The 26,409-nt window shown below is 37.2% G+C and overlaps 1 protein-coding gene across 2 annotated transcripts in view; it reads left to right on the top strand.

Annotated features, from left to right (window-relative positions):
• The window catches only part of LARS2 (leucyl-tRNA synthetase 2, mitochondrial), a 94,816-nt gene that overhangs the window by 14,493 nt on the left and 53,914 nt on the right, over window positions 1-26,409 (top strand). For both annotated transcript variants that reach the window (XM_048952132.1, XM_048952134.1), the window contains 4 exons: window positions 3,958-4,049; window positions 7,210-7,270; window positions 14,777-14,866; window positions 18,760-18,903. In XM_048952132.1, coding sequence (XP_048808089.1) covers window positions 3,958-4,049; window positions 7,210-7,270; window positions 14,777-14,866; window positions 18,760-18,903 — 387 coding nt within the window. The remainder of the gene's footprint in view (window positions 1-3,957; window positions 4,050-7,209; window positions 7,271-14,776; window positions 14,867-18,759; window positions 18,904-26,409) is intronic.

Raw genomic sequence — 26,409 nt, 5'->3', positions numbered from 1 at the left:
GCCACTGAAGCCAGGGGTGGTTTCTGGAAGATGGAACCTGTAGGTGTGGATCAGCTATTTAATCAGCAATTGGAATTAGTTCACGTCAGTTGTGTCAGGACACTATAACTAGAGGCACGTGTGCAGGCTTTGTTACATTGATGCACGTAGTCAGCAGCCTTTTCATTTTCAAGTGTCTTATCACGTACTCCGTAGATAAATATTTATTGACAGACATTTTTGATGCTACTTATGCTTGCTTTCTTAGAGTTTAGAATGCGTCGATCTAGATTTAAGCAACATGCATCAGCTCTCTGGTCAAGGAGTTCGGACACACTGAGCACTTGAGGCAAGCAGTCGGATTCTTGCTTCTTCACAAACATTAAGAACAATTCACTGCATAATTTTTTCCTAGTTATGCTGATGGAGGCATAGAACTGAGTGTTAAAAGATCATTGTCAGCTTTGTGTTATGTCGTGCTTACTGATCTCACCCACTAGTGTCAATGTGATGGGCTGACTGTCATGGCAGATGGAAATCTTCTGATAGGAAGAGCTGAGCCCTCAGAGTGAATTCTTCTGCTTACTCCCACAGTCACACTGAGAGCTCCAGACATTAATGGCAGATTTCTGGCTGTATTGTGAAATGATCCTTACTCCTTTGCTACAAGCCAGTATCAATTCAGAGACTTTGGGTTTAGGTGTTTCAAGATGCAGCTGTTTTCCTTTTTAATAATCTGCTTGTGAAAAGTTCTCCGTGTGCCCATATATCACTTCATGGTCCTGTGCAAAATGTAGAGTGTTGAGTGGCAGAGAATATTCAGTCCTGCCTGACTGTGCAAACTCCTAAAGATCTTATGGCATGTCACTGATGTGAATAACTAAGCTGGTGTTTTTAACCAGGCAGGAGTGTAAGTAACTGCTTCTCTGTGAGGACCTACCAGTGCCTGTGCCCACAAAGGGAGAATTCATGCAAAGAAGGAACGACTGCAGAAACACAGCTAGCTGGCTGTGGGGACTGTGCTGGCTTCTGCCATCTTAAAATGGCTGTGAGGCTATAATCTGCCTTCTTTTATCTGGTACAGACATCTTCAGATTACACAGGCTTCTCTCCTACAAGATAGGTTCATTATTTGCCTTTTTCCAAGTGATTTGGAGAGGATCTTGTCTGTGTGAAGAAGTGATGCTTGGAAGAACAGTCCAGTGAGCAAGATTGATCCCGTGATTGCATGAAGTTTAAAGGCCACTGTCAGAATCAATTTGTCAGCATTTAAGAAAGTTGATGACTCTCTTTTTCCTTTCCTTCCGTTCATCTGTAGTATTAGAGGGAGCAGCCATGTTTTCTACTAGTTAGAACCTTTGGCCAAGCCCTAGAGATCTTCAAGGAATACCCTTTGGTCTTCCAGATTGCTTTGTTACTATTTTTACTTTGTTTTAAGCAGGGCAATTGAACTGTTCCTTTATTCTTTGTGCCAATTTTTGACAGGTTAGTAGTTAGTAGCGTATTTTTTTCTTCTCTTCCATGTCTCTTGAGAGTTTTTGTGTTTGTAGGAGCTATATAGTTTATCTCAGCCTTGTTTTGTGTTGGCTAAGTCAATTTAAGACATAATGCCAAGTGCTGCATGAAGGTGGGTAACACGCTTTGCAGCCAGAAGCTGACCTGTTGTTTAGGCAATTGCATTTCACAGACTTTTCACATCTATTCACGGTACAGAAGACAATGAACTTGAAATCATTTTTTTTAAACCACCGTGCATGTTACATTCATCTCTATAGCAACTATATAAATAGATCTATCCTGGAGATTAATCTGAGGATATTTTTAATATCTCTTTAAATTCAGGTTTCTTCCTGAAACTTGTAGTATATTTCTTCAGCCCTTCAACTCAAGGAATGCTATTGGTTGTTAAATTGAACTGTATTGGACTGTGATAAGTGAGTACGCTGTGTGATATTGTTAATATACATGATAGAATTGGGAAGATCTGTGTGAGCAGATAACTCCTGCTAGTGCTGATGGTACAGGGATAAAATGCGTGCATGCTAGCTGTCTGAGCATCAGTCAGCCCAGTCAAGGAGCCTGCAGCCAGGAGTGAAGCTGTCATTTCCTCATCCTTCTGCTCATGAGTGTGAGAAATGGCTTTGTTGTGCCTTGGCTTTGGCTATCCATCTGTACCCAGCAGATATTCCAAAGCCAGATTTTTACAGACATTTGCCAGGAGTAACTTTTTTATTCAATCTCACTTAATGTATATCAGTAAAAGAAAACATTTCTGGGGATGCATTTGTTCAGCTAAAGAAATGGGGCTTAAAAAAGAGGAGGTCTGTATACCACATGGAAAAAATACCTGGCTTGTGTGGTCATTCCTGTCCTTAGCCAGCTGGCCAGCATGAGTAACGATCAAATTGAACTATACAAAGTAATACTTTACTGTGTCCTTACAAAACTCTGTTGAGATTTGTAGTTTCCATAAGGTTTACCTTTTTTTTTTCTCCCCCTCTTTTATACCAATGACTTTGTTTATGGTGGGGTTATGGAATGGGAAAGGGCTGGGGGCAGGTGTGCATCAGCAGGGCATTCAAGTAGCTTAGGCTCCAAATGAGATGTTTCCAATGAATGCTTAAAATGCAAGGAGGTGAGAAGTTCAAATCCAAGTCTGACATTTTCTGACATTGTAATGTGAGGAGTAATCTCTCTGATAAAGGGGGACGTTTTTAAGACATTATAGCATTTTGATTTCTATTAGATTTTTTACACCAAAAATGTGGTTTGTATAGGCACTTACTGTACTGCCATGAGAGGTGACTGATCACAGGTTAAAACCTGTTTTATTGCTGCACTGTCTGCATATAATCATATGCTGTAGGTTTAATTTAAGCTCAGCATTAAAAACTAGAATACTTAGGAGTCATATTTGTTAAATTATCTTGCTTTTGTGCTCAGTGGATGCCAAAGGCACCTTTATAAACATGTCTATAATAAACGATTTTTCTGTATGGAGTTAGCTTATAAGATTAGTATTGCTGGGCTTGCTTTCTTACTGCTTTTTGCTTACATGCTACTAAAGAACAAGTTCTTTATGTAAGTATATATTTGAGGGGTATCATTAAGCTTGTGTAACTACAATTGTATTGGTTGAATGTGTTGCACGTTTGTAGGTATAAAAAGTGGGACTGGCTTTTACCTGACATGTAAGTGTGTCTAATGACAGTAGATCAAGCACTGACCATTCTTGTCTTAATTCTTAGAGTTTTTTTGGATATATACTTTTTTTGCTAGATAAGTTGTTTTTCTAAATAGTTCTCACCTTAACAGGAGAGAGAGACATTTCAATAAAAACTATACTGTATATATTTGTTAAACATTTTTAGCCTTCATTTATTTGAGGTCCTGAAATACATAGTGTCAGTCTGCAGTCTATATTTACAACAGATTTTTAAAGTAAAACTTGACCAAAATATTTTTCCTCCTCATCTCATTTTTATCTGACAGACGTAAGGTTATCATAGAGCATGTTGTATTTTTTTTCTCTTCTGCAAAAGGAGAAACAATTAGTAGTCTGCACATCAGGTGTAGTTATAAAACCCTTGGTTCAAATAATTCTGCTCGCTTTCTTCTTTTCCTTCTGTGAGGTGAATATTTGATTCTGCTTAGCTGTAACATCCGCTGCTAATTTTGACCACCATACAAATTACAAAGGTTTGATTTTTGTCACTGCCAACTCAGTATTGAAATAGTCTTGAGGATTTATTGCGTAACACCATGAGCCCCCTCTAACATCAAATTGTTGATAGCGAGTTTGTTTCATATTCATCACTTAAAACAGACGTAGCCCTCGTGGGCATGCTTTGAAGAAGTTCAATTCAGATAAAGCAAATGCTAAAATGCAAACCATGGTTGGTTATTTTGAGGCTTGTGTGTTGCTAATGTCATTCCAGAAGGTTGCATAAGATTGTGTTTTTCATTTTTTGCTGGCAGGTGCTAAATCCAATGGGATGGGACGCATTTGGTTTACCAGCAGAAAATGCAGCAATTGAGCATGGTCTTCACCCTGCAAGCTGGACACGAAGGTGATTTTTAATGAATATTGGTAGTGTAAAAGTCTGGATGTGGAGCCCAGAAAGAAACAAAACAGAGCAAAAACAGCAGTATAGCAAGAAGGCTAATTTGCTGTTGTTTTGTAGAAGTGTGCAGGTGACTCAATTTCATAAGCTTGATGTGTCAAGATGATTTTCAGGGCTTTCTTCTCAATTACTTGTGAACAGCTAGAGTATTGGAAAAGTGACATTTCCCAAATGTCTAAAGTGGTGAATAAGAAATAAATCAGCATTCTGTTAAAGTGAGTTAAATCTTAATGTCGAATACACAGTTAAGAATGAGCTACGTGTTTAGGTTTACTGGCAGTTTTCAGTACTGTGAGAAAGAAGTTAATTTTCTCATTTGAGACTGAGTCTTTAAAAATGATAAGCAGCCATTATTGCTGAGAAATTTTGAGAAAATTTTGTGCTTTAGACCTCAGAATTCGTTGTTGTATGAGGCTCAGAAACTAGTTTTACAAGTGGAGTTGTTTGTTGTGCTCTAGGTGCATTCCTGAAGCTGTGGTATATTTTTGCACCTCGTGGCTTATCCCTGCACACAGCCAAGCACCACACAGCATCCCCCTCTTCTCTTGCCCCCCAGCTGGTTGGGGTGAAAACTGGAAGGATCAGGAACTTGTGGGTTGAGATAAAAACAATTTAGTAAGGAGGGATAGAAAAGAAAGAGGACAAAAAGAATAAACAAAGCTATGGCATGCAGTACAGTTACTACCAGCCCAAGCAGCAGCCCCTGCCAACCAAGTCCCCCTTGTTTACTGTTCAGCACAACACTACAGAGTATGGGACATCTTTCTGGCCTGTCTGGGTCAGCTGTGCTGGCTCTGCCTCTCTCAGCTCCTTGTGCACCCCCAGCTCCTCACTGGGCAGCAAGAAGCTGGAAGCAATTTGCCTTAGTGCAAGTGCTGCTTAGCAATGACTAAGATGTCAGTTATCAACATTATTATCATCCTAAATTCAAAACACAGCACCATACCAGCATCTAGGAATAAAGTTAACTCTACCCTAGCCCAGAACAGACCTTGAGATAATGCTGTTCCTGTTAAGGTCTTGCATGCTTCTGATTCTTGGTTAAGATCATTTGCTATTTTTCCTACTAAAATATGGTGGCAACTGAATTAGCTTAAGGAAAATGCATGTAATTCAGTGTAGACAAGTTCTGTGTCATTTATGCTCAATTTTCTAAATTTCCTTCTTGTTGGCTTGCTATGAAAATATCTGTTGCCACCAAGAAAAAGAAAGAAAATGAAAACCAAACCATTGTTTTCATTTGTTGACCAAGCCTGGAAAGCCATTGTGCACAGTGTGTTGTGAGACATCGGTTATACCATATGTGAAGGTAGCAAAAAGGAAATGAGAAACCTGTGGCTATGTAGAAACATTGCCTGGACTCTCAGCAAAAAAAATCTGCTACCAGTGTGTGTTGCTTTGGACAAATACAGTGCTTTGGTTACAGGAGCTTATTATTTTTCTGAAGAGTATGGTGGGTAGGCTGGTGATTTCTATCTTCATTTAACAAGCCTGCTGTAGCTAAGCTGTAAAAATCAATGTATCTATTATATCCAAATGGCTCATTTTTAACTCTATTATCTTGTCAGAGTCTTCACCAGAAGGAGCATTACTGTGATCTGTATTTACATGTCAAATAAGGCATAAAGATTGAAGTTTGTTGTCTGGAGAGAGCTAGGCTGACGTGTGTACTTGCTGACTACAAAAAGGCCAGGGTTTTCTCCTCACTGCCTCCTCACCTATTATAGTAGCTTTGGTACTCAGGACATCTTGTTAAACTACTCAGAAGAAAGCTGTTTTGCTGGCTAATTGAGCTGAATGAGCTCAGCAGAAAAATGGTGAACCAGTGGGGGCAGAGGCTGGGCAGTAGTTGGCTGCCATGTCAGCTCCGCTTGCTTCATCCAAGCGGGATCACATGGAAACGTGTGGCAGGACCCTGCTTGAGCAGTGTCTTTTTTTTTGTTATTTCACATGTTTAAACCAATTTGGCTAGTAGTTAATGTGCAAGATATTTCATGGGGGAAGTAAAATTTTCCCTTTAAAATTTAGTACTGGAAAGAACAGTTGTCTCAATTGTAGTTATAATATTGCTAGTTAACTCATAGACAAGTTAGCACATCATCATTGGGACTGATTGTAACATCCAAGCAAGAAAATAATTTCTGTAGGTTTTTTTTTTTTTTTTTTTTTTGGCATGTGTGATTTTACAAAGGAAGGAAATTGGTTCATCGTACAGGCAGGATAAATTCTGACCACTCTAGTCAGTGCATCTATCTTATCCACTGTCTTCTGTCCTAAATATTTCTGAAGCCTGCAGCAGACATGACAGGTGTATGTGGAGCTGTAATATGGGACACGTTTTAGTCATCCATGGAATAGAGGCTGACACCTCTTTGAAAGGGGGAACATCGTATACATCTCAGCTTCCTTGATTCAGGAGTGAGCAGCAAAATTCAGATCGTCATCATGTTCTAAAGAGGTGACTTAAAAATGAGCTTCAATTGATTATTACTCCTTACATTCTTGAAGTCAGGGAAAAAAACTGATGAAGGTGGTATTGCTTAAATGAAACATAAGGAAGCCTTTGTTAGCAAAAATCAGGGTAGAGGCAGAAGCTTTGTGAGAATACCTTGGAATTTGATATTTTTAAGTAGGTAATTTGAGTGGGAATTTACTGTAAGCAGTATTACTGAAGGTACAATTTCTCCTATTGGAAGTTGTGACTCTGTAAGATTTTCTTGTTTGCTTGTACTGATATTACTCTTCTGGGAAACCTTTTCAGGTTTAAGTGGAGCTCCGCACTCCTAGCAATACCAGACAGAAGATGTGTTGTACAGAAAGGAATTGTTGGGTATATCTGAAACCTGCATCCAAATATGTACAGAACAATTGTATGCACAGCCATTGAAATGGAACCAGGATACATACCAGAATAGTGATTTTTAAAATTATTATTTAAGATGAATATTCTGACAGTTTATTGTACTTGATTGGTAGAGAGATAATAGTGTGTAGATGTTAACTGGTACTTTTTGGTTTCTCAGAGTTTTACAGGCACCTGATGTTAAATGCAGTCACATGATGTGAGTAATTGTAAATGAATACTTCTCTTTTTTTCTTTTTGCAGTAATATTCAACACATGAGGGAACAGTTTGATGCACTAGGTCTGTCTTTCACTTGGGAAAGGGTAAGATTTTCTTTTCTAGAGTATGCTGTTTTGTTTTTTTGTGGTAAAATACTGCAAAATCTGGAACTTTAAGATTTTGAACATGACAACATAGAAGCCTTGAAAGTGAGCAGGTTAGGTTGTTGCTGTAAGCTGTAAAATTGCATTTGATTGAAGTGGTAAATAGACCTTCTGTGATACTACTTATCAAACTTGTCACCTTTGTTATATTGACATAATCTGATTATGTGGAACTGTAGGAGAATCTTTCTTCTCCTTGAAGTGATTTCATGTTTACTTTGTGTTTACACTTGGATATTTCTCCACTTTTTTGCTGCTTTCACAGTAGCAATTTTCTTTGTTAGGAGTTTAAGTAATAGCCTAAACAGATGTTTATGAAGCAGAATACTTGTGTTAAGGTGTATATGCATTTTTTTGGAGGAGTGCTTCTTTCAGTGCATATGTTTTATAATATAGTCAATGGTTTAAAGCTAGTGCCTTAAAATGTGAGTTTGGTTATGTTCTTTTAAACATGAAGGACAATCCTGCGTTATCACTGTTGTCCATATCACGGCCGCTTTGGAAACTAGAAATTCTATTTAAAACACTAATGCTTGAGGGTCAGACGTTCACCTTAAAAACCTTCCCACCACAACCAGTCATAGCTAATCTCACTTTCAAGATAAAAATGAAAGAAATTAATTTTTGAAGCAATCATAGTAGGGTTATTGCATTAACTGGTGAATCAGCCGCAGTCACTAACTTTATATTCTTAGCAATAATCGTTACTTATCACCTTAATATGATTCTGAATAGCCTGATGGAGATGCTAATCTTGATTTTTTTTATTACAGTTTTGTAGCTCTGTAAAGGAAAAGGATTAATTTTCTGGCAGTATGAAACCTATCATCTGTTGTAGTTAATTGAGAAGGTGAAGTTGTTTTTTCTTCTGTGTGTTTCTACATTAAAATGAAATAGTACTTTGTCATATATATGGCAAGATGTTCAGTAAGAGCATTTTCATAAAAATTCCAGTTTTCTTGGTAACAAAAGTTGCTCTGAAAAGAAATCTTCTTTGAAGGTTCACTTCACACATTCTTGGCAATTATTTTCTTAAGTTTTACGTGTTGTTTTCTCAGAGGTTTTCTTTATGTGTAATACAGTAATAGCATGAAATGGTGAAATCATGTGTGCGTATCAGTATGTGCATATGGAACACACAGGAGCTGGATGTCCTAGAGTGCCTTTGAAGAAAATTGGGAAGTTCACTGGTGTATACAGACCCTTGTGTGACCCTTATGTTCTGAAGAAGAGGTGGAGAACTGATAGTAATGAAAACCATGTCAGGAAGTATAGGTGTACAAGAAAAGCTCATTTGTCATCCCTGTGCCTGTTCTTTGAGACCTACCTCCACTTTCCTAGCAAACCATGTTATAGTTAATGAGCTTTCGGAAGCCTCTGAATATATTTGGAATGGGCATTAATACTGTACAACTAAGCTCATTTTTAACAGTTGTATAATTAAAACAATTCAGAATGCTTCAGAGGCATGTAGTCTGTGTTTTTGAAAGATGAGTTTTTAAAACAACTAACCTGTGTACTTTGAAACACAGTGAAATGCCTGCATTTTTACTCCTTAAGTTTTATTTTACCTAGAAAGCTTGCCTTATTAACTGCAGTGAGAGTGACCTAGATGGTAACCATTAGAAACAGAGAGATTTTTAATCAAGGCAAAAAATGTATGATGCCTGAAACATACCTATTGTACCTTGTATTACAGTATACTATTAAATTAAATGCACAGATGTTTAAGCTAGGTCAAAGAATGTCTTTGGAAAGCAATGGCTTAAGTTACAGCAGTGTATAGTCCAGGCTGCTAAAGCCTGCTTCTCTGCAAGGCTAATTAAACTGAGCAGAGCATCTTACTGTCTCAACTGTACTGCTGCTGGGCTAACTCGAGCATCTTTGCACAGCAGTGCACCGTGCTGTGCAGGTACTTACCTTAAAAGTGAGCTCCTTGAGGTAAGGAATATTTTCTTATTGTTATTCTATATTTGTCTGGCAGTAAATCAGTGGCTTGCAAAATACTGTGACACTGCAAACAAACCCAACAGTGTTAGTGACGCCTATGAAAAATGAGAGGAAAAACATCTTTGATATGAGTTAGTCTAATTAACTGAGACTGTTGTGCAAAACAGGAGTTGGTTTTTAATCAAATTCCATCGGTCTTTTTCCAGCGTGCTCCTTCATTTTGTTAAAGTGCAGCACCTAGCAAGTACCTGCTAGGGGAAACACAGCCCCTATTTAAGTGTGGGGTGAATTGTCTTTGTAAAGCATGGGAATTTTGTAATAGCTGCCAAAGAATCCTGTAGGGCCAGCTGAGATGATGTGGGCAAAACTTCAGTACGTTTTACAAATGTTGGGGGGGGAAAAAAGATGAGAAAGGAATAAAAAGTGCATTTGGAATATTCAGTGCATGGAGCTGTGCTGAGGAAGCTGACTGTTTACAAAGTCATGTCTGATGTTCAAGAAAGTTCTGCCTAGGAGTATGAAGCCTAGTTTGTTTGGGTTTTTTTTGCTTGGTAAAATTACTGTGAGCAAATCCCAGCTCTCCTGGATAATAGAAGTTTCTTGTTATCCGTCTGTTTGTTCTCATTGTTCTCTCTTTAAAAATGCTTTCTCATTTTGATTTCTGTGCTGTCGCAGTCAGTGAAATTACTTAACCAGCAAAGCTCCACAAAGACAGCATAAAAACTTGTGAGATTGTTTCAGAAAGCCAGGTTACAAAGGCACTTGAAAATTTTTCTGCTAAATAGAAAACGTAAGCAAACTACAATGTAATTAAATGCATTAAAAAAGCTCTGTAAGTACTTTGCTTTAGAGAAGGCTTGAATTACTGATATTGCTCTGACATTATTTCTCTGAAATGTAGGTATTTTAAGTGTGTCAAATAGTAATTTTTTCAAAAACAGTATTATTGTGGAGAAAGATTTAAAGTAATAAAAAGCTAAATAAGAGAGAGAACATTTCTATTGTGAACCTGCAGATCCAGGGTTAAAAAGATGCAGTTTAAGGATGGAAAAAAATGTCTTTGAGAGACATTAAAGCACTTGGAAAATAAAAAAAACGTTTTGTTTTTAAGTCAACAACAATTTTGTCTTTCCTGCTGATCAAATTTCCCCAGAATACCACCCCAGACAGCGCTGCAAACTGCCTCTCACTTCTTCTGAAGGTTATATTCAACAACTGCACGTAAAAATTCTTCTGAAGATTTGTATCATCAGCACCAAGGGCAGGCAATGTATGACTTTCCCTTTCTTTTGCCCAGCGGTGCCATCAGGCTGAATGCACGTTACCTCTCATTCATCACTTTACCAGCCTTTTATGTAACTTTCTTCTAAAAGGCAGCTTGTACTGCCAGCATTTTTCACTATGATCAACACTGCCCTTCTGCACTGTGCATTTTAAAAGAAGAAACCTTTGGTAAATTCTCACTGTTCAAACATTTTTGTTTTGTTTTGAAGTTATCATTCTGCCCGAGCACACACAGAAATGTAACGGCAGGCAGGGATTTAACTGTTAGATTTTCCTCTTATCCACCCCTCACCGATAATCAGTCACCCTACTTGTAATTGAATAGAAAAAGGTGCCATTGATATAAGGCTTTTTTTTTTTTTTGTGCTCTAAAATGTAAGAACTGCATGATGTTTGTGGCTAATAATGCATGAAACTGTGGGCCTTTGAAATACAAATATTCAAATGAATTTAGAAATGTCAGTTGAACTCTAAGCGTTCAAAAATTCAATAATTATACTTGCAGTTAGGTGATATATGCCATATTTAATACCAAATCAGAAAAATGGGAGATTAAAGATATTTAATCTTCTCAGATCTTGAAAAAATCCATTTCAGTTTTTCTCCCTCTTGTCTTTTTAGTCAAGTGTAACATGGCTGTCTTCAGTCTAGTGTAAGTGCTAGAAACAAAGTGATTAGTAATAAATGAGGAAATTATCTTTGTTTTTAGTGTCACTGAACAGGTGGATCTTACGGCAAATAAACACTTCTATGTAGTCTGTAAATATTACTTATATTAAAAAAAGAATAGCTGTGGAAGTTGCTTGAAGGTATAGCCTTTTTCTTTAGCTACAAAATAGGCAGTTGTAAGAATGTGGCAGATTTAGAATAAATGATGAATTTTAAGACAGGGCATTTGAACAATTTTATTAATGACAAAAATTTGCCATTCACAACTTGGTTTTTCTTATTGAAAATTCTGTTCTGCTGTCTTTACCATTGTTTGGCAGCTGCAGTTTTGTATCAGCTCTTCCTGGTGAGTGATTCTTTCGCTTCAACGGGAACCAGGTGCTTATGGAGTTTCACTGCTGTCACAGTAAAAATGCCTGTTAATCTGTAGCTGAGAATGTATTTGCAGAAAGAAATATACCTTTGTATCTGCATGTTGATACCAGCTTGTAACACTGACCCCTTCCTCACGCTGTCTGGGACAGATTGCTGTGCCGACAGAACAGGATTAAGCAAGGTAGTTGTTGGTGTGGGGATAAAGGTTCTTTCTCAGCGTACCTTGGCAACATCTGCTGATCTTGGAAGCAGGCCACTTGTGAAGGTGGTTTGTTTTAATTGTGTCATTCATGTTGGGTGAAGGAGAAGTAACAATAAGCAGTGGTCAGCTTAAAAGATCAGCTTTGGTGACAGCAGCAGATACATATTTTAGCTAGCAACCTGACAGGAGGAAAGGAGAAAATGGGTGGGAAGGAGAGGGTAGATGACATCACTCCTCTTTGTGGTTTTGTGGTACCTTCTCAGGTGCTGTGGTGATGGGTTGCCTCTCAATCTGACACAGATCTCTGAAGAGCACATGCAATTGACAGCAGAGCAATGTATTTCATATTTGTAAGAAGGGTTCTGGGTTTTAGTGTGTATTTAATCTTTGGAATAAATGAGCTAATATCCTTTTCATATATATTCACTGATCTGCTTTATGATACAGGACTATAAATGTTTGTTGTTTTGCTAGTGCTCAGCACACAGACATCTTAAAAGGCTGGATGAATCCCATCATGCTGTTTTGTAAAGCCCTTACACAAACCCTTCTCTGCATTTCTCAGCTAGGTCAATTCTGTTAATGCATTGCAAATGTTTGTCATGCCTATGAAGCTTAAATGGAAACTTTACCAGTCACTTGAACTTAAGATGATGGCAGCCAACTGGAAGCTTTTTACCAGACATTATCTCTTTAATCAGAATCCAGAATACATGGAAAAATTATTTTTCACTGTACATCTTGATGTGATAAATTGTAGGAGGAAAAAAAAAAGACATTCCTAGGTTGTAAGGAGGTTGCTGACTTGTTAACAGCAACAGTCACATAAATGCTTGCTCATATTGCTTGGCAGTGTCGTCATTTCTCTTTCTGTGTCAACATCTGTTGCTTTGAGTCTTCATAGCTATAGGTTTAAATAAGTGATGAGCTTGAGTGATCTGCTTGGACCTTTGGATATTTTGCAGCAACCAGACTGCAAATTAACTTCGGTGATATATTTCTGCTGCATTCCTTTCTAAAACGTGGGTCAGTTTACAACTGTGAGAGAGCACGGACTTGTGATTCTGTGTACCTCAGCCTGAGAAATGCCATCTCTTACACACATCTGCCTGCCAGGACCAGAAGGACAAAGCTCAGTTCATCTTTATGTGACAACTCACTTTGGCTGTCTTCTCTGTTTACCTGTTGCTCACATAACCTTACGTTGTACTGCAAGGAGTGGTCTCTGTTCTTTTGGATTTCTGGTATTAAGAGATGAAACTCCCTTGCCTGAGCAGCATCACGCTGACAGAACTAACTTTGCGGAGGCAAAATGTGTGCATAACATTCGTGTGTGTGTGTACGTGTACATATGGTCAAATGGATAATGCGTAGTTGAAAAGGAATAAGCTAGATTTCTTTATTTTTTTAAGTGCAGAGAGCAGGGCTTAATCAAGCAGCTGCTTTTTATGGCTAAGCCTTTGCATGCTGTGCTGAGAACTTGCCATTAAATGTCTCTCTCTGGTCTGGAAAGCCTCTTCAACTCACTTTTGAGGCGTATCTACTCAAAGGTCATAGTAATTGTTCAAAGCAGTGTTTCAGCAGTTTTTCGGAATATAAAGTTGTAGATGTGGTGAAATTTTTATACTAGGGTGTCTCAGATGTCATTTGAGCCGCAGAGGCTATTGCTGATGTCATCTGTCACAGTGGTGGGATGCTTAGATGATGGGAAAGCCTAGGTGAAAGATGCTGTAGTACCATTTGTTGATAAATTTGTTGATAAACATATTCATTTTGCACTTAGTTAGCTGGCATACTGAAAACCCTGTAAGCCTGACATCAAGGTATATTCTTGTTGCCTTGAGCTTCAGTACAGGAGTTATCTTCAACTTCAGTAAGTGCCAGTGACTCAAAATTTGTTGAAATATTTCTTCTTTACAAAAGCACAAATTAAACGGAAAAGGTGTTGACAGGAAAAATGTGTTTTGGTTATTGCTGCATATTTAGGAGGCAATTAGGACTTCAGTGCTGAATTACGTGGCTGTTTTCACTTTGACCAAACTTTAAAACACGTGGGTGAAAGCGTGCACCTGTAAAGCACTGCATTAGTGTACACAGCATTGAGTCAGTGATCACATCGTGCTTTGGTAAGCTTTGTGTACTTGTGCTTATTTGAAATGCATTTTGTTGCTTTGTAGGTGTTGGTAGGTAGATTGTTTTAGTTATTAATATTTACAACAAACTTGAGAAATGTTGGCAAGTTAAAAGAAAAAAAAAGTACTATCTGATATTTTTACCTGCTGTTTCCTCAATGCCCACTCCTCTTTTTTTATGCTGTCATTTATTTTTATCTGTCTTTATTTCTCTCTTGCACTTGTGACTTCTTGTGAGATACCCTTCACAGCTCTTCCATCTTGAAGTTTGGAGTCTTACCCCCTGCTCCCTGCCTGCCAGCCCAGCGTTATCTCCTGTCAGCACCTCACTTCCTCAGTGCTGTTCTGTCCTCTACAGGCACCGGTTCAGCTGCAGACTGCTCTGCTCTCTCCATAGCCAGCTCTGAGCTGTCTCTGAACAGCCAACAGCTCTTCCTGCTTTTCAATACTTAACAGAGAAAAAGCCATCATGCCTGAGATGACTTCTTGAATAGCTCTGCTTTTTTTTCTTCCTAATTTGGCTGTTTCCCTCTTCAGTCAGCTGTGGTCAGTTCCATTCTAGTGCTCTCCTATCTATCAGCATTGATATTACAGTGTTGTTTTATTCCTTGTTTTATGTTAACAAGTAAACCTTGCTGTGCAGTGTCTAACCTGCCCAAGGCCCATGCACTCTGGTTTTGTGTACAGGTGAGTATCGCTCATAATAAACATTATCCAAAAATGCATTTTGTTTTCTGTTTGGCATTTAATATACATTGCTGAGTTAATTGCTTAAATTGAAATGCTCCAAGAAGATACTGAGTAGCTTCAGCTATTTTTATTTCATTTCTACAGGAAGTAACCACTTGTTTACCAGAATACTACAAATGGACACAATACCTCTTTCTTAAGCTTTTTGAATCTGGGATAGTGTATCAAAAAGAGGTAGGTACAAACTTTGGCCTGTGATATTTGTACTGCACTAGCTCTAGTCACTTATTAGATCAGTACTTCTGAATGCATTTCTGGATCATCCATTTGCATTCATTAAGTGATTAGATATTTATGGTGCTCTGTTTGGTTTTAAATCACTGCAGAATATAATGAATTTTATGCGTCATGAACATGAGTGGGTATTACAGCATGTCAAGCCAGAAATGTTTACACTGAAATGCAGGATCAGAACCTAACTACCATTAGTTGATTTTCTGGCTTCAGTACAAAATTTTCTAGGTCTTAACTTTCCTCTCCTGAAGATGTAGAAGATAACAGGATCGTGGAGAGTCTCTTCAGTACTGAGACTGACTGCATTATAGTACTGTGATGCTGTCTCAGAACTGGTAGAATTGGATAGGAGAATAGGACATTGTGTCTCACCATCTAATTCCTGAGCCCTGTTTGTGACCTGTAACATATTACAGAAATACTAGATGCTGTAGGAATATCACAGCTGCTTTTCAGCTGGAAGTGCATTAATAAATTCTGGACTTTATATTATTTTTATGAATGACATGAGATTATCTCAAAAGAGAATAATTCAGTTAACCTTTAAGCAGGAGGTGAAACAAAGGTGCTAAATTAGATCCTGAAGAATTATCTAGCCAAAGAAACTCAGTTCCAGAATACCTGAATCTGAACTACTGAGCTGCATCTAAACAAAGCTACAATTTAGTGAATGTTCCTAACCTAAAGCAGAAACTAATAAATTAGCTTTAAAGGTTCCACTGTATTGTATGGGAACCAGAAAATCCTACAGGATATAATAGAGGATATAATCTAGTTATGCTGCGAACCCAGAGATGGAGGTTGATGATGAAATGTTGGAAAGATGAGGTATTCGTGATCCATTTTTCCTATTTATGTCAACAGGATATATTCAGAGATCCTAAATGACAGCTAGTAAGAAGATCAAATGTTTGGTGTGTCCTAGCATGCAGACTTTGGTTGTTTTGTGTTTTTTTGTTTGTTTGTTTGTTCTTTGTTCTGTATTTTCCTTTACTTTTTTTTTTTTTGTAATAAAAAAAGTTTGTTATCAAAAAGCTAGGATTTACATTTTTTTATCTATAGATATATATTTTTTGAGGTGAATCTGAAAAGCTCAGGACTTGCAGCTTCTTTAGAAGATACACAAAAGCAGTTTTTTGTGCAGGCTCCCACTGTTGAGGGATTTTGGTGGTGTTTGAGTACCAGTGATTGCATGTGCTTTGAGGACTTAAATCAGCATCTGTCAACCTGTAGGAAATGTAATCTCTGAATAGAAACCGGTTGCTTTTTGGCAGAAAACAGATGGCAGAGGTATAGCCCATAACCCTTGGTCTCTTCAAGCTGTCACGTATCCTTGAAGTATACATCTATCATGTGTCTTCAGCATACCTGCAGTATACATTAGGCAGTACTTTTGCACAGCTTGAAGTCTCCTGTTTTACAATTTCTTTTAGGCGTGAGGAGATAATTGATAGCCTTACTATAGAGATAAGAATGATATGTGTTAAGTATTAGTGTGGTTAGCACTCCAGGAGTATGCATGCCTGGCAAGAAAATTTTCTGGTTGGGACACAAGTTTTGCATGTCTGGGAGCTGGACTTAGTGAGAGCTAACAGTGCCTGTCTGGATGCTGCAGCTTCTGGAGACAGTGTGTCTTAATTCACCACAGCAAAATACTCTCCCTCCTACGGTACAGATCTGATCAATGTACTGTGGAGAGTATTGACTTGGCCAAGTGTGTCTCATTTCATTTGAGATGAATTGCTGTCTAGACTGTATTGATTATTTTGATTAGGTACCTGCAGTCTAGTACCATGGTCACCAAACCTGGAGATGATACTTATGCTGTCTGGAGTTCTGACATCTGAGGTTAGATGAGATGAATCCTATCTTAAAAGCTTGTGACCTGGTGTAGAGAGCAGATCTAAATAAGTTGTGTGAGATGTGCACTCTCACACTGTGCTCTCGTTGTATTGGTGAAATGTAGTTACTTCCTGGAGCTACTGTTTGAGGCTGTTGTTTTCACAAGGTTGCCTCTGTGAAGTACAAGTAGGATCTAAGGGTTTAATTTAATATCCAGGTTTTGAATATTAGTCAGAAAGCTCTGAGAGATGGAAGGACCAAAATGCAAGCCTAAAAGTTCATGGTAAGGCCATTCAGCTGTGCATTTCTTACATATGTATTTGCTTTATGCTTTGGATTATCTCTCTAGATAAATTTTGCTATTATGAATCATGAGAATATGTCAGGCTAAATAATTATACTTGCATAAATCAGTTTGGTTAATTTCCAGAGTTTTCACAAGCTTACCTAGTATCAAAACAAAAGCAGTATTTTTTTCAACTTCTAGTCATAACCAACTTAACAAAAGCAAATGCTGATATTACCTCATGCAGCTGACATTTTATTACTTCCTGATGTTATTTTAACTTAGCATGACATTTTTTAGGTCTTTATAAATGATAGGATCCTAACTTTAAAGCCAACTTCATAATGTGTTGCATCATTACTGGAAAAAAAAGCTTGTGTTCTGAAAGTTAGGAAATAGGTCTACAATAGCAGAATGTATTGATCACTTATGATTTCCCAATAAACTTTTTGAAGGCTGTTGTAAAAACTGTATAATGTTATTGACAGGAAATAAGTGGAAGGTAGACAAATTCAAATTCCGGTGATATGTTGAATTCATTCAAGCTTGATTTGAAAATGAGTTCATTTTTATTAAAAAAAAAAAAAAAGACTTTAATTCATTCTTTCATAATGAATTTTGTGTAAATGAGTGTAAGCTATACTGATAACAAAAATAGCAACAACGTTCCTCAGAAATATAGGGTTTGTATATCTGTTTTCTCTTCTGTCCTCACCAAAACGTTTGTGAAGTGATTGTTGTATTTACTTTTTGTAAGAATGCACAGCAGAACTGCAATTAAGCATTGTCAGTTGGGAAACTGACATTTCAGAATGTCGTCAGTAATGGATGAAACATGAATAATACCAAAGCAGAGAATGTGCATAGGTTGAGATAGTAAGTTCTCCAAGTACCCAAAGAGTGTAAACATTTTAAATAATGTGTAATGTATTTCAGTGCTCTGGAGCTGGTGCTAATGCTTTTTATTTAAGCTGATTTAACTTTGATTTTGTTCGAATAGTAGGTAAAACTCAATTTAATAGACCATCACTTCTATCTGTTCATTTTTTCTAGTTATTGTCTGTCATTGATGCTACTTCTGGAATGACTGTCAGTGCTCTGAGGGTTTTTGTGTGTGATTTTACACCCTTTATCATAAATGATCAGCTAATTTGTTCGGTACTGCGAGGGGAAGGTTTTGCTTTTACTCCCTCCCCACCATGTCTGAATACAACACTAGTATTTATTTCACTTTAAATTTTCTTTAATACATTTGTATTGGTAACTGGTAAGAAAGATGATTGCAAAAGTAATTCACACAACTGACAAGAAATGTGTGGAAAATAACAGGTCTTTCACTTCAGTGTAATAGTTCTGTGTGACAATCTCCTCTCATGTTGTATATCCTCAGTCATCTATCCCCTTCAGTCTCACTCAACACCTTTGGATTAGTGGTGGACAACTTTTAAGCATCAAACTTCAATTTGCAGTATTGGAAATTGGAATACTTAGCCATCAAACCAGGCCAATGCTGCAAACTGCTGTTTTCTTTTAAACATTCAAAATACGGTCGCTTGAGTCTGTATTGCTGATGCAAATGGATGTTATAAAAGTGTAGAAAATAGGAACCCCAAAAATGTTTCTGGATAATCTTTCTGTTATCTAAAAAGTAAGATTCTGTTTTTGAAATAGCGGCTTAAAATATTTTTTCCTGAAATGGTTTCAGGCCTTGGTGAATTGGGATCCAGTAGATCAAACCGTTCTAGCTAATGAACAGGTGGATGACAATGGTTGTTCGTGGCGCTCGGGAGCAAAAGTGGAACAGAAGTACCTCAAACAATGGTTCATTAAAACTACTGCATATGCAAAGGTATGAGGATATGGATTTCGGAATTTATGGTAGCATTTAAGGAGATGACTCTTTTCCCAGAAATATTAAGCTGAATGTGGTCTTTTATGTCTACATGCTTGCATAATATGTAACTGTATAATAATGTATGTGATTTGTCCCTTTTCATGTGTGTTTTTTGCTGTGAGCTGAAATCTGGACTGCAGCGTACAGCATATCTTCCACATCTGTGAGTTCTTAAAAAGAAAGCGTCACCTTCCTCTTTTATCTGGATGAAATCTTTATGCTATCCAAGTGCTCTGTGTATTGGGACCTCAAGTATAGATTGAGAAAATTATGTCCAATAATATATTAAAAATTAATCTTTAATAAAGCTCGTATTCAAGAGACCTAATTTCTACCATCTTTTAGGGAGTATGCATGTCAGGTCCTTTCATAATCAAGAGAAAACCTTGGATCCTTTGATTCTCCATGTGCAAAGAGGATAGTTTGAGATGTACTTGTTCTGGCAGTAAGGAGGGAACATTTGCTGTATTTGAAGGAAAAATTGAACACGTCTGCACAATCACAAAATGATCGCAAGGTTCTGAGCTCTTTATCAGTGCTCTTGTCAGATTTCATGATCACTGTCACGTTTCAGGGTCTGCCCCAACTTACTTTTTGCCTCAGTTTGAGGTTGGAAATTCTCCAGAGTTTCTATTCTAACAAATATATTTTTGTCTATTTCTCTATAGAGGTTATAGGAAGTAATGACTGATATTTCTGGGTTGTATCCCTGCTTGACCAAATTACCAGACTTTTATTTCCCACTGAGAGAGGTGAATCAGCCTTAAATTTCTACTAAAAAGAACCCAACCTTGAAGTGGAAACCTTTCAGTAACCTTAAAACACCTTTGGTTTACAGGATTATTACCTTTTGCTCATCCACCTTTCTCTAGGGAGGAGGATCTACCTTTTTGCTTTAGTCTCTAAGTTAAGAAACACAATTATAGGTAAGACATAAGCTTGGTAAATGATCAGGTCTCCCAAATTTCATTATCCGGTAAGTAAGCTTTACTGAAAGCTGAGGACCTTTTACATCCACAACCATTTACCTCCCTGCAAAAGATCTCATCTTGAGAGACTACTGTATGCTCTACCTACAAAAGAAGGAGGAGGGTTATGGTGCAAGAAATGCTCCTTAACATCTGATCATGAGTGAGAGCTGCTTCTATTTCTTATCTAGGGATAAATGTTTGGGTCAACCTCCACCAAACCTTTAATCATTAATACAGAGGACAGTGAATATTCTACAGATCTCTATAAAGCTTCCCAAAAGTTTGTGCTGTGCTTGATTAATATTCTGTAGTTGATACAAATAAGTCAATGAATTGTGCCACACTGCTTCCAGCTCAAGTGCTTTGGCAAGCATTGCCTTCGTGTGCTACTGCTTCTCAGTGCAATGACAGATGCTGCCAGTTACTAGCAGGTGGTTTGGATTTTCCTCTTCACTCACTTTTCCATTTTTTTGCTGTGGTTCTGGCAAACTTTAAACAGTCTCACTCTGTTTCCTTTGGCAAGGGTTTTGTACATTTGGTTCTTCAGGGGAATTTTTTTTATCCAATAACTGACGTTAGATGGGTTTCACAGCTCAGAAGATTAAGATAAAGAAATTTCATTTTTTATTACTTATTTTTTTCTTTTAAGTTGCAAATGACTAGCTAATATGGTACATTGTGTCTTACCTTCTGAATGGCCTGTGATCTGCAAACTGGAGATTGCCCATGTGAGGAAGACGGTCTCTGAGCTATCACTGTCATGATACTTCTGTCTCCTGGTGACAATGTGTCCACACTGACATAACCAGGAAGCTTCACAGTAGCATCTCAAGAGAGAATGCCATATCACAGATTTTATATGCTACAACTTTGACTCCTCTATCTGAATATATTGACTAATTATCCCCAAAACTCAACTTTCCACACACTTATTCCTTACAGTAGTCACTCCAAGTACTTTTTAAGGCACTTTTATGTGACTAGTCCTTTTATGAGTCAAAGATACCTCTTTGACTCTAAGAAGCTAAACATTTTTAACACCTAAACGATTTTAGGATGATAACATTAGTGATGAGAATACCTTCACTTCTGAGGGGGGCAGTATTTGTTGTCTCTTGTTCCTGAAGGCACTTATCTGCATATTTACCTGGCTTACATCATGGATGAGAACTACTACCAGAACAACTTCCTTTTCTTTAATGTTCAGAAACTCAGGGTACATGGCCTCTAATCATAAATGAGTGCAACAAATAGTTTTTGATCTTTACCTGAGAGTTTATCAATGAATATACCTCTTCAGAAAAATAGCAGGTTCTTTATAGATATCTCTTCCCTTTTTATTTCTTCAGTTGTTTGGAGCTCACAATTAATATGTATATAGTAACTTTCCTGCAGTTATTTTCAGGGACCTGAAGTGAGCCTTCATACTCCAGCATACTGCAATAGCAGAAGGTGTTTTTATACAAGCTGGCCTGAGATTATGATGATTACTTGTTGTACTTAATATGCCATGCTGCTGTAAGAGGGAAATCTGAGAGGACATTATAAAGATTATCTTTAATGGAACTAGTTATTTTCTATGGTTAATCTTTTTGTCTCAAAGAACAAAAAACAAAAACCAACACAGAAATAGAAATTCAGTTTTCCAGACCTTGTCTGGACTTGAGATCTTCATTTCTCGTTTCTTTTCCAATTGTTTGGTATACTTCTGTGCATTTCTGCTTCTTTTCAGAGTGACCAGAAGGCTAAAGCAAAGTAGTTCCAGATTGATGATGTCCAAATCAATCTGATCTAAAGACCTACAATTTCTGTCAGCAGAAATTGCTGAACTATAGACTAGCCTCTAGATCTTTGAGCCATGCTGCCAGAATTCCTGTCAGTACTCACCTGCCCTAATATTTCCTATATCTCACAGCTTGAACAAATTCATTGGCACAGCTAAGATTTGTTGTGTAAGATGTTCTTGCTCTCTCTTTGTAAAGCTAGTAATGTGGGGCTAAGTGGATCAGTGAGTTGTATCCACAGAAGTTTCACTACTTTTTATTCTGAAATTTTAAAATGGGAGATGTAAAGAGATTAGCAGATAGCAATTTAATCCTTGCACCTTTGGGGGAAGATTTGTATTTCTTCTCTACATTAGTTACTTTTGGATTTGGACGGTTAGTAATGTTTTAGTGTGCACTGCTTTCCCCTTCCTCTTTCTCCAGTGATGCTTAATCTGGTTTTGGTACTCTGCTCACCTTTAGCTTGCACCTTCAATGGTGACTTCTATTCCTTTAGAAAAGCTTACAGAAATTTAGGACCAAATGCCAGAAAGCTCCACCTTCCTTGACCTTTTCCTGCAGCAGGGCTCTCTGCAAATCACTTGTTTGTTCCAGAAGTTATCCCTGGGTTTTCTTTAACTTAACACAGTGAGACAGCACACTGAAAAATGCTTTATTTCTGCTGTGACACCTTACCATATGGATTAGAGGAAAATACAAGTCTTTATACTGCAACCATTTTTTTGTAGACAGGGATCCATTTAAAATATATTTAATGAGTCTGTTATTCTTTAGTTCTTCATGCAAATTACCAGCTAGCAATAATAACTGAATGATATGGATGCCTACAATTTATTTTCTATTTGGAGCATCCATAAATTATCTTGATGTAACTATACAACCTATTTATATTGCATATTGATGATCTTTCTAGTCATCTGTGTTTCTCTTTCACCCATTTGTCTTTCTGTTGTTTTTTTTTTTTTCTCTGTCTCCCAACTTTAACAAAAATAAATTCTGTGAACATTAGTCTTCATCTGCATGCTTTATTTACTACTCAGGTAGCAACAAGGCACTACTTGATCAGTGATGGGTGGTGAAATCATTTTCTGTGCTTGCAGTAGTCTGTGTTTAATTTATATGCACACAGTATCTTAGATTCCTGTTGCGTCCAAAGGATCCATCTTCTGTGGGTTTGCTTTGAATTCTTTATTTTTTTCTGCACCTGTTCCTAGTCCTTCTTTGAAACAAAACATGCAAACAGACAAAGCAGTATTTAGTCACATAAAATACCACTGGCAGTGTGTGTTTTGTTTCTTTTTAAAGGGCAAAAGAACTGACCATTCTTTAAACAGTCGGCAGGAAGTATTTTGGTTACCTGAAGTTACAAAGTAATTGTGACCCATTTTTTAAAATAGACCTAAAAAGGTCTAGCAGCTCGGATGGATATTCAAAGGACCTTTTAATTGTCATTTTTCTTTTGACAGACTTCTTTGATAAAATCATAGTGCCTTAACTGTGATGGCATTATTATTCAAATTGTTGTCTGTGCATTTAAGATGTTTTAAGCTAAAACATTTAGTTGCTATGGTTACCCAGCTGAATCTGTAGGCAGATTCATTGGAAGAATCGATCTGGAAATGTTAGCATGTTCCCTGTGTTATTTGTAAATTGTTATTACTGTGATGGTGATTTCTTTAAAGCACAGGCAGCGTAGTCCACAAATCAGAGCTTGTAAGGGCAGTGTTTGCATTGCACCTGTTCTTCCAAAATTAATTGCATACAATGCATGTTTTTGTATTTTACTGAAACTTCTGGATTTTTCAAAAGCAATTGAAAGAATTGAATAATTCAAATAACTAGAGAATACTAAAAATAAATAAAGTAGGAGAAACTGTGAAACTTCATGTTTTGCCTTCAATCTTCTCCCATTTTGCACAGCATGAAGATAGTTTAAACACTGGGGAAATAGACAAGGCCTACAAACTTCTGTCTAAATTTTTACAGTTGCCATACAGCAGTCTTTTCTTCATTATTCGATGTGTGCAGGCCTGTAGAGACAAATCCTTCTCACTTTCTGTAAGTGTAAAACACCAGAAGATCTATTAGTTCTTTTCCAGCTTTTTTTTTTTCTGTTACCACTTCATCTGACAGCCTCTTTGGTCTGAATATAATTTGAATTTTTACATAATAGTCTTTTACTTGATTTTCTTGCTTTTTTTTTTTTTCCTGTGTTAATAAAATGGTTACTTCTTTACCCTGTAATGAAACTGAAGTACTGCATTTTAGAATATTAAGAATATTGACAGTACTTTGCATTTCACAGTGAGAGGTAATGCCTCATCGTGATGAGGAGAACAGAAATGCTGGCTCCTTAGTTCTTCATGCTGGATGTGTGATTTTTCACTTCCTGTACTTGGAGTCTAGCTCATAGTTTTGTACTTCTAACAGAATGGGCTTGATAAAACTTGCTTTGAAACTCTTCCCCTTTAGTCATCCTGAGAGCTCTCCTGGCCAGGGACCAAGAGCTCCATCTCTTAGTGCTTCGTTAATAAAGAAATGACACCTGTTTTGTTTGCTTGGCAAGACAGGAAAGTGTTCTGTGGATTTCTGGGCCAGGCTGTGTTTTCACTCTAGTACAAATGCAGCATATCACGTAGCACTGCAGTAATACGAATTTAATTTCCTTTTGGTATGAGATTAATGCAAACAGTAAGAGCTAAGTACTGCTAAAAATGATAGCAATTCTTTTAAAGAGCTTTTATATTTACAGAATCAGTTTGTTTGTTTGTTTTCCCAAAGATACACCTTGTTGTGCTAGAAAGAGAATGTTTTCATTTAGGCATTGCTACAGTGAGACTGAGAAGAACTGTAGAAGAGAATACTGGCTTTATTTTTGGCATTTGGGATGCCAGTTATTTGCCTCAGCTACGTGTAGTCAAACCAGAGATGTTTGTTGACCGTGAATTATATAAGAGAAAAACTGCTGACAGTTCAGACATGCAGGAGGAAGGACTGGAATCACGCATAGTTTCTGTGTTATTACTCCTTTATATATGTTTTCACCATACTTCACACTTGGAAGTAAGAGTTGAGAGTGACCTATGACATTGCAGAGAGTAACTACTGAAGGTAGAAAACAACCACCTAAGAAAACCCACCACCACCAACCAAAAAAAAGCAGAACAAGAAGATTTAAAACTACCAACAGAAGCTGTACCACATAATCCCAACTGGAACCATGCAATAGAATGCAAAATAAAGTAGTGGGCATCTTAAATTTAATTTCCTGTACTTTAGTATGTAGCATTTTATTAAATGATTCTGTGTGATCTTTAGTTTATATTTGGATATTCTTTTGGGAACTTGGTCAAATGAAGTGAATAATATTGTTTTAATCCAGACATCTTTAATTTTTTTTTTTTTTTACTTAGAAAAATGCTTCTGCTTTTAATTTTGTTTGGTAAAAGACAGTTTTGTTTTGCTGTTTAATTAAATGCCTTTGAAATTAAGCCTTTTATGACATTTTTTAGTCATCATTTAAGAAGCGTCAGTTAAGAAGCAAATTTGTGAAACTTCATTAGAATGAATTCACTGAAAGCATAGTAAATTTTTAGCTTTAAACTTTATATCTAATGTTTCATTTTATTGCATTTATTACCACAGAGAAGCTGGAATACTGTTACTCAGTATGAAATGAACGGAAGGCATTGCTCATATTAAAAGTTTTATTTCCCAGGGTTAGAAAGTGAATTTTTTAGGTGCTGATCAGAATTCACCCTGTTTGAACTACAAGCAGGGGAACTTTTAGGAAATGAGTTTCTCTTGGGAAATTGTAAAACGTTTCTATTGTTTGGTTTAATGTTTTCTCTTTTGTCTGAAGATTGCTAAACAACTAGAAGTTGTTTCTCAATGTATCTTCAATTGACCAACCAGTGGGGTGTGTGAAATAGGTTATCTGCATTCAGATATTTCTAGTTTTAGACTTGGCCACCATTATCCATGATGAATTCACAGTGAGCTTCTCTTGATTTTACGACTCTGTGATCATCTGTACTGGTTGACTTTCGTCTTATAGCTACACCACAATTTTCTAGTTGCTTAGAAAGAGTAAAACAGTCCTGTGGAGCATTAGTTTGTCTTCAGCTTCTTCAGTACCGAAGTCAGTCTTTCTTGAAGATATAGGAACCTTGAGGAACAGAAATGCATTATTAAGAGAACAATTGGGCTCAGGCAAACTATAGCCTATAGCTTCTAATCAAGCCTGCTAAAATGGAGTTAAAATGGTTAACACAGTGGTGTTAAGGATCTTGATGTAATAATCCTACAGTGAAAAATCCAGGCGATTTTTCTGGCAAATAATTATAGACCATACAGCTTCAGTAGAGCACATGCACACTTCAGCATTTCTGCCAGCAAAAATGAAATGTAGATTAGGAAGGATATCCAAGTAGAGATTTTGTAAAAATCTGCTTAGTGTGTCCAACCAGTTCTGTGTATTGGCCCAATTTAATACTTTCTAAATTGCATTAAGTTCTTCCGAAGAATGTCTCCAAATATACTATGTATAACCAGATATTTCTTATTGTTTGGTAGATACATTTATACATGGATTATTCACAGCAAATACATCTCAGTTGTCTCTGGAACCTTGAAATTAATGAGAATAAGGAGATTGGGCAATCTCTGTGATTCAGTACACTTGCAATTGTGAACTAAAGCTCATT

This window comes from Lagopus muta, chromosome 7 (assembly GCF_023343835.1).
Source record: "Lagopus muta isolate bLagMut1 chromosome 7, bLagMut1 primary, whole genome shotgun sequence".
Classification (NCBI taxonomy): domain Eukaryota; kingdom Metazoa; phylum Chordata; class Aves; order Galliformes; family Phasianidae; genus Lagopus; species Lagopus muta.
This window is presented reverse-complemented; position numbering and strand designations above follow the sequence as displayed.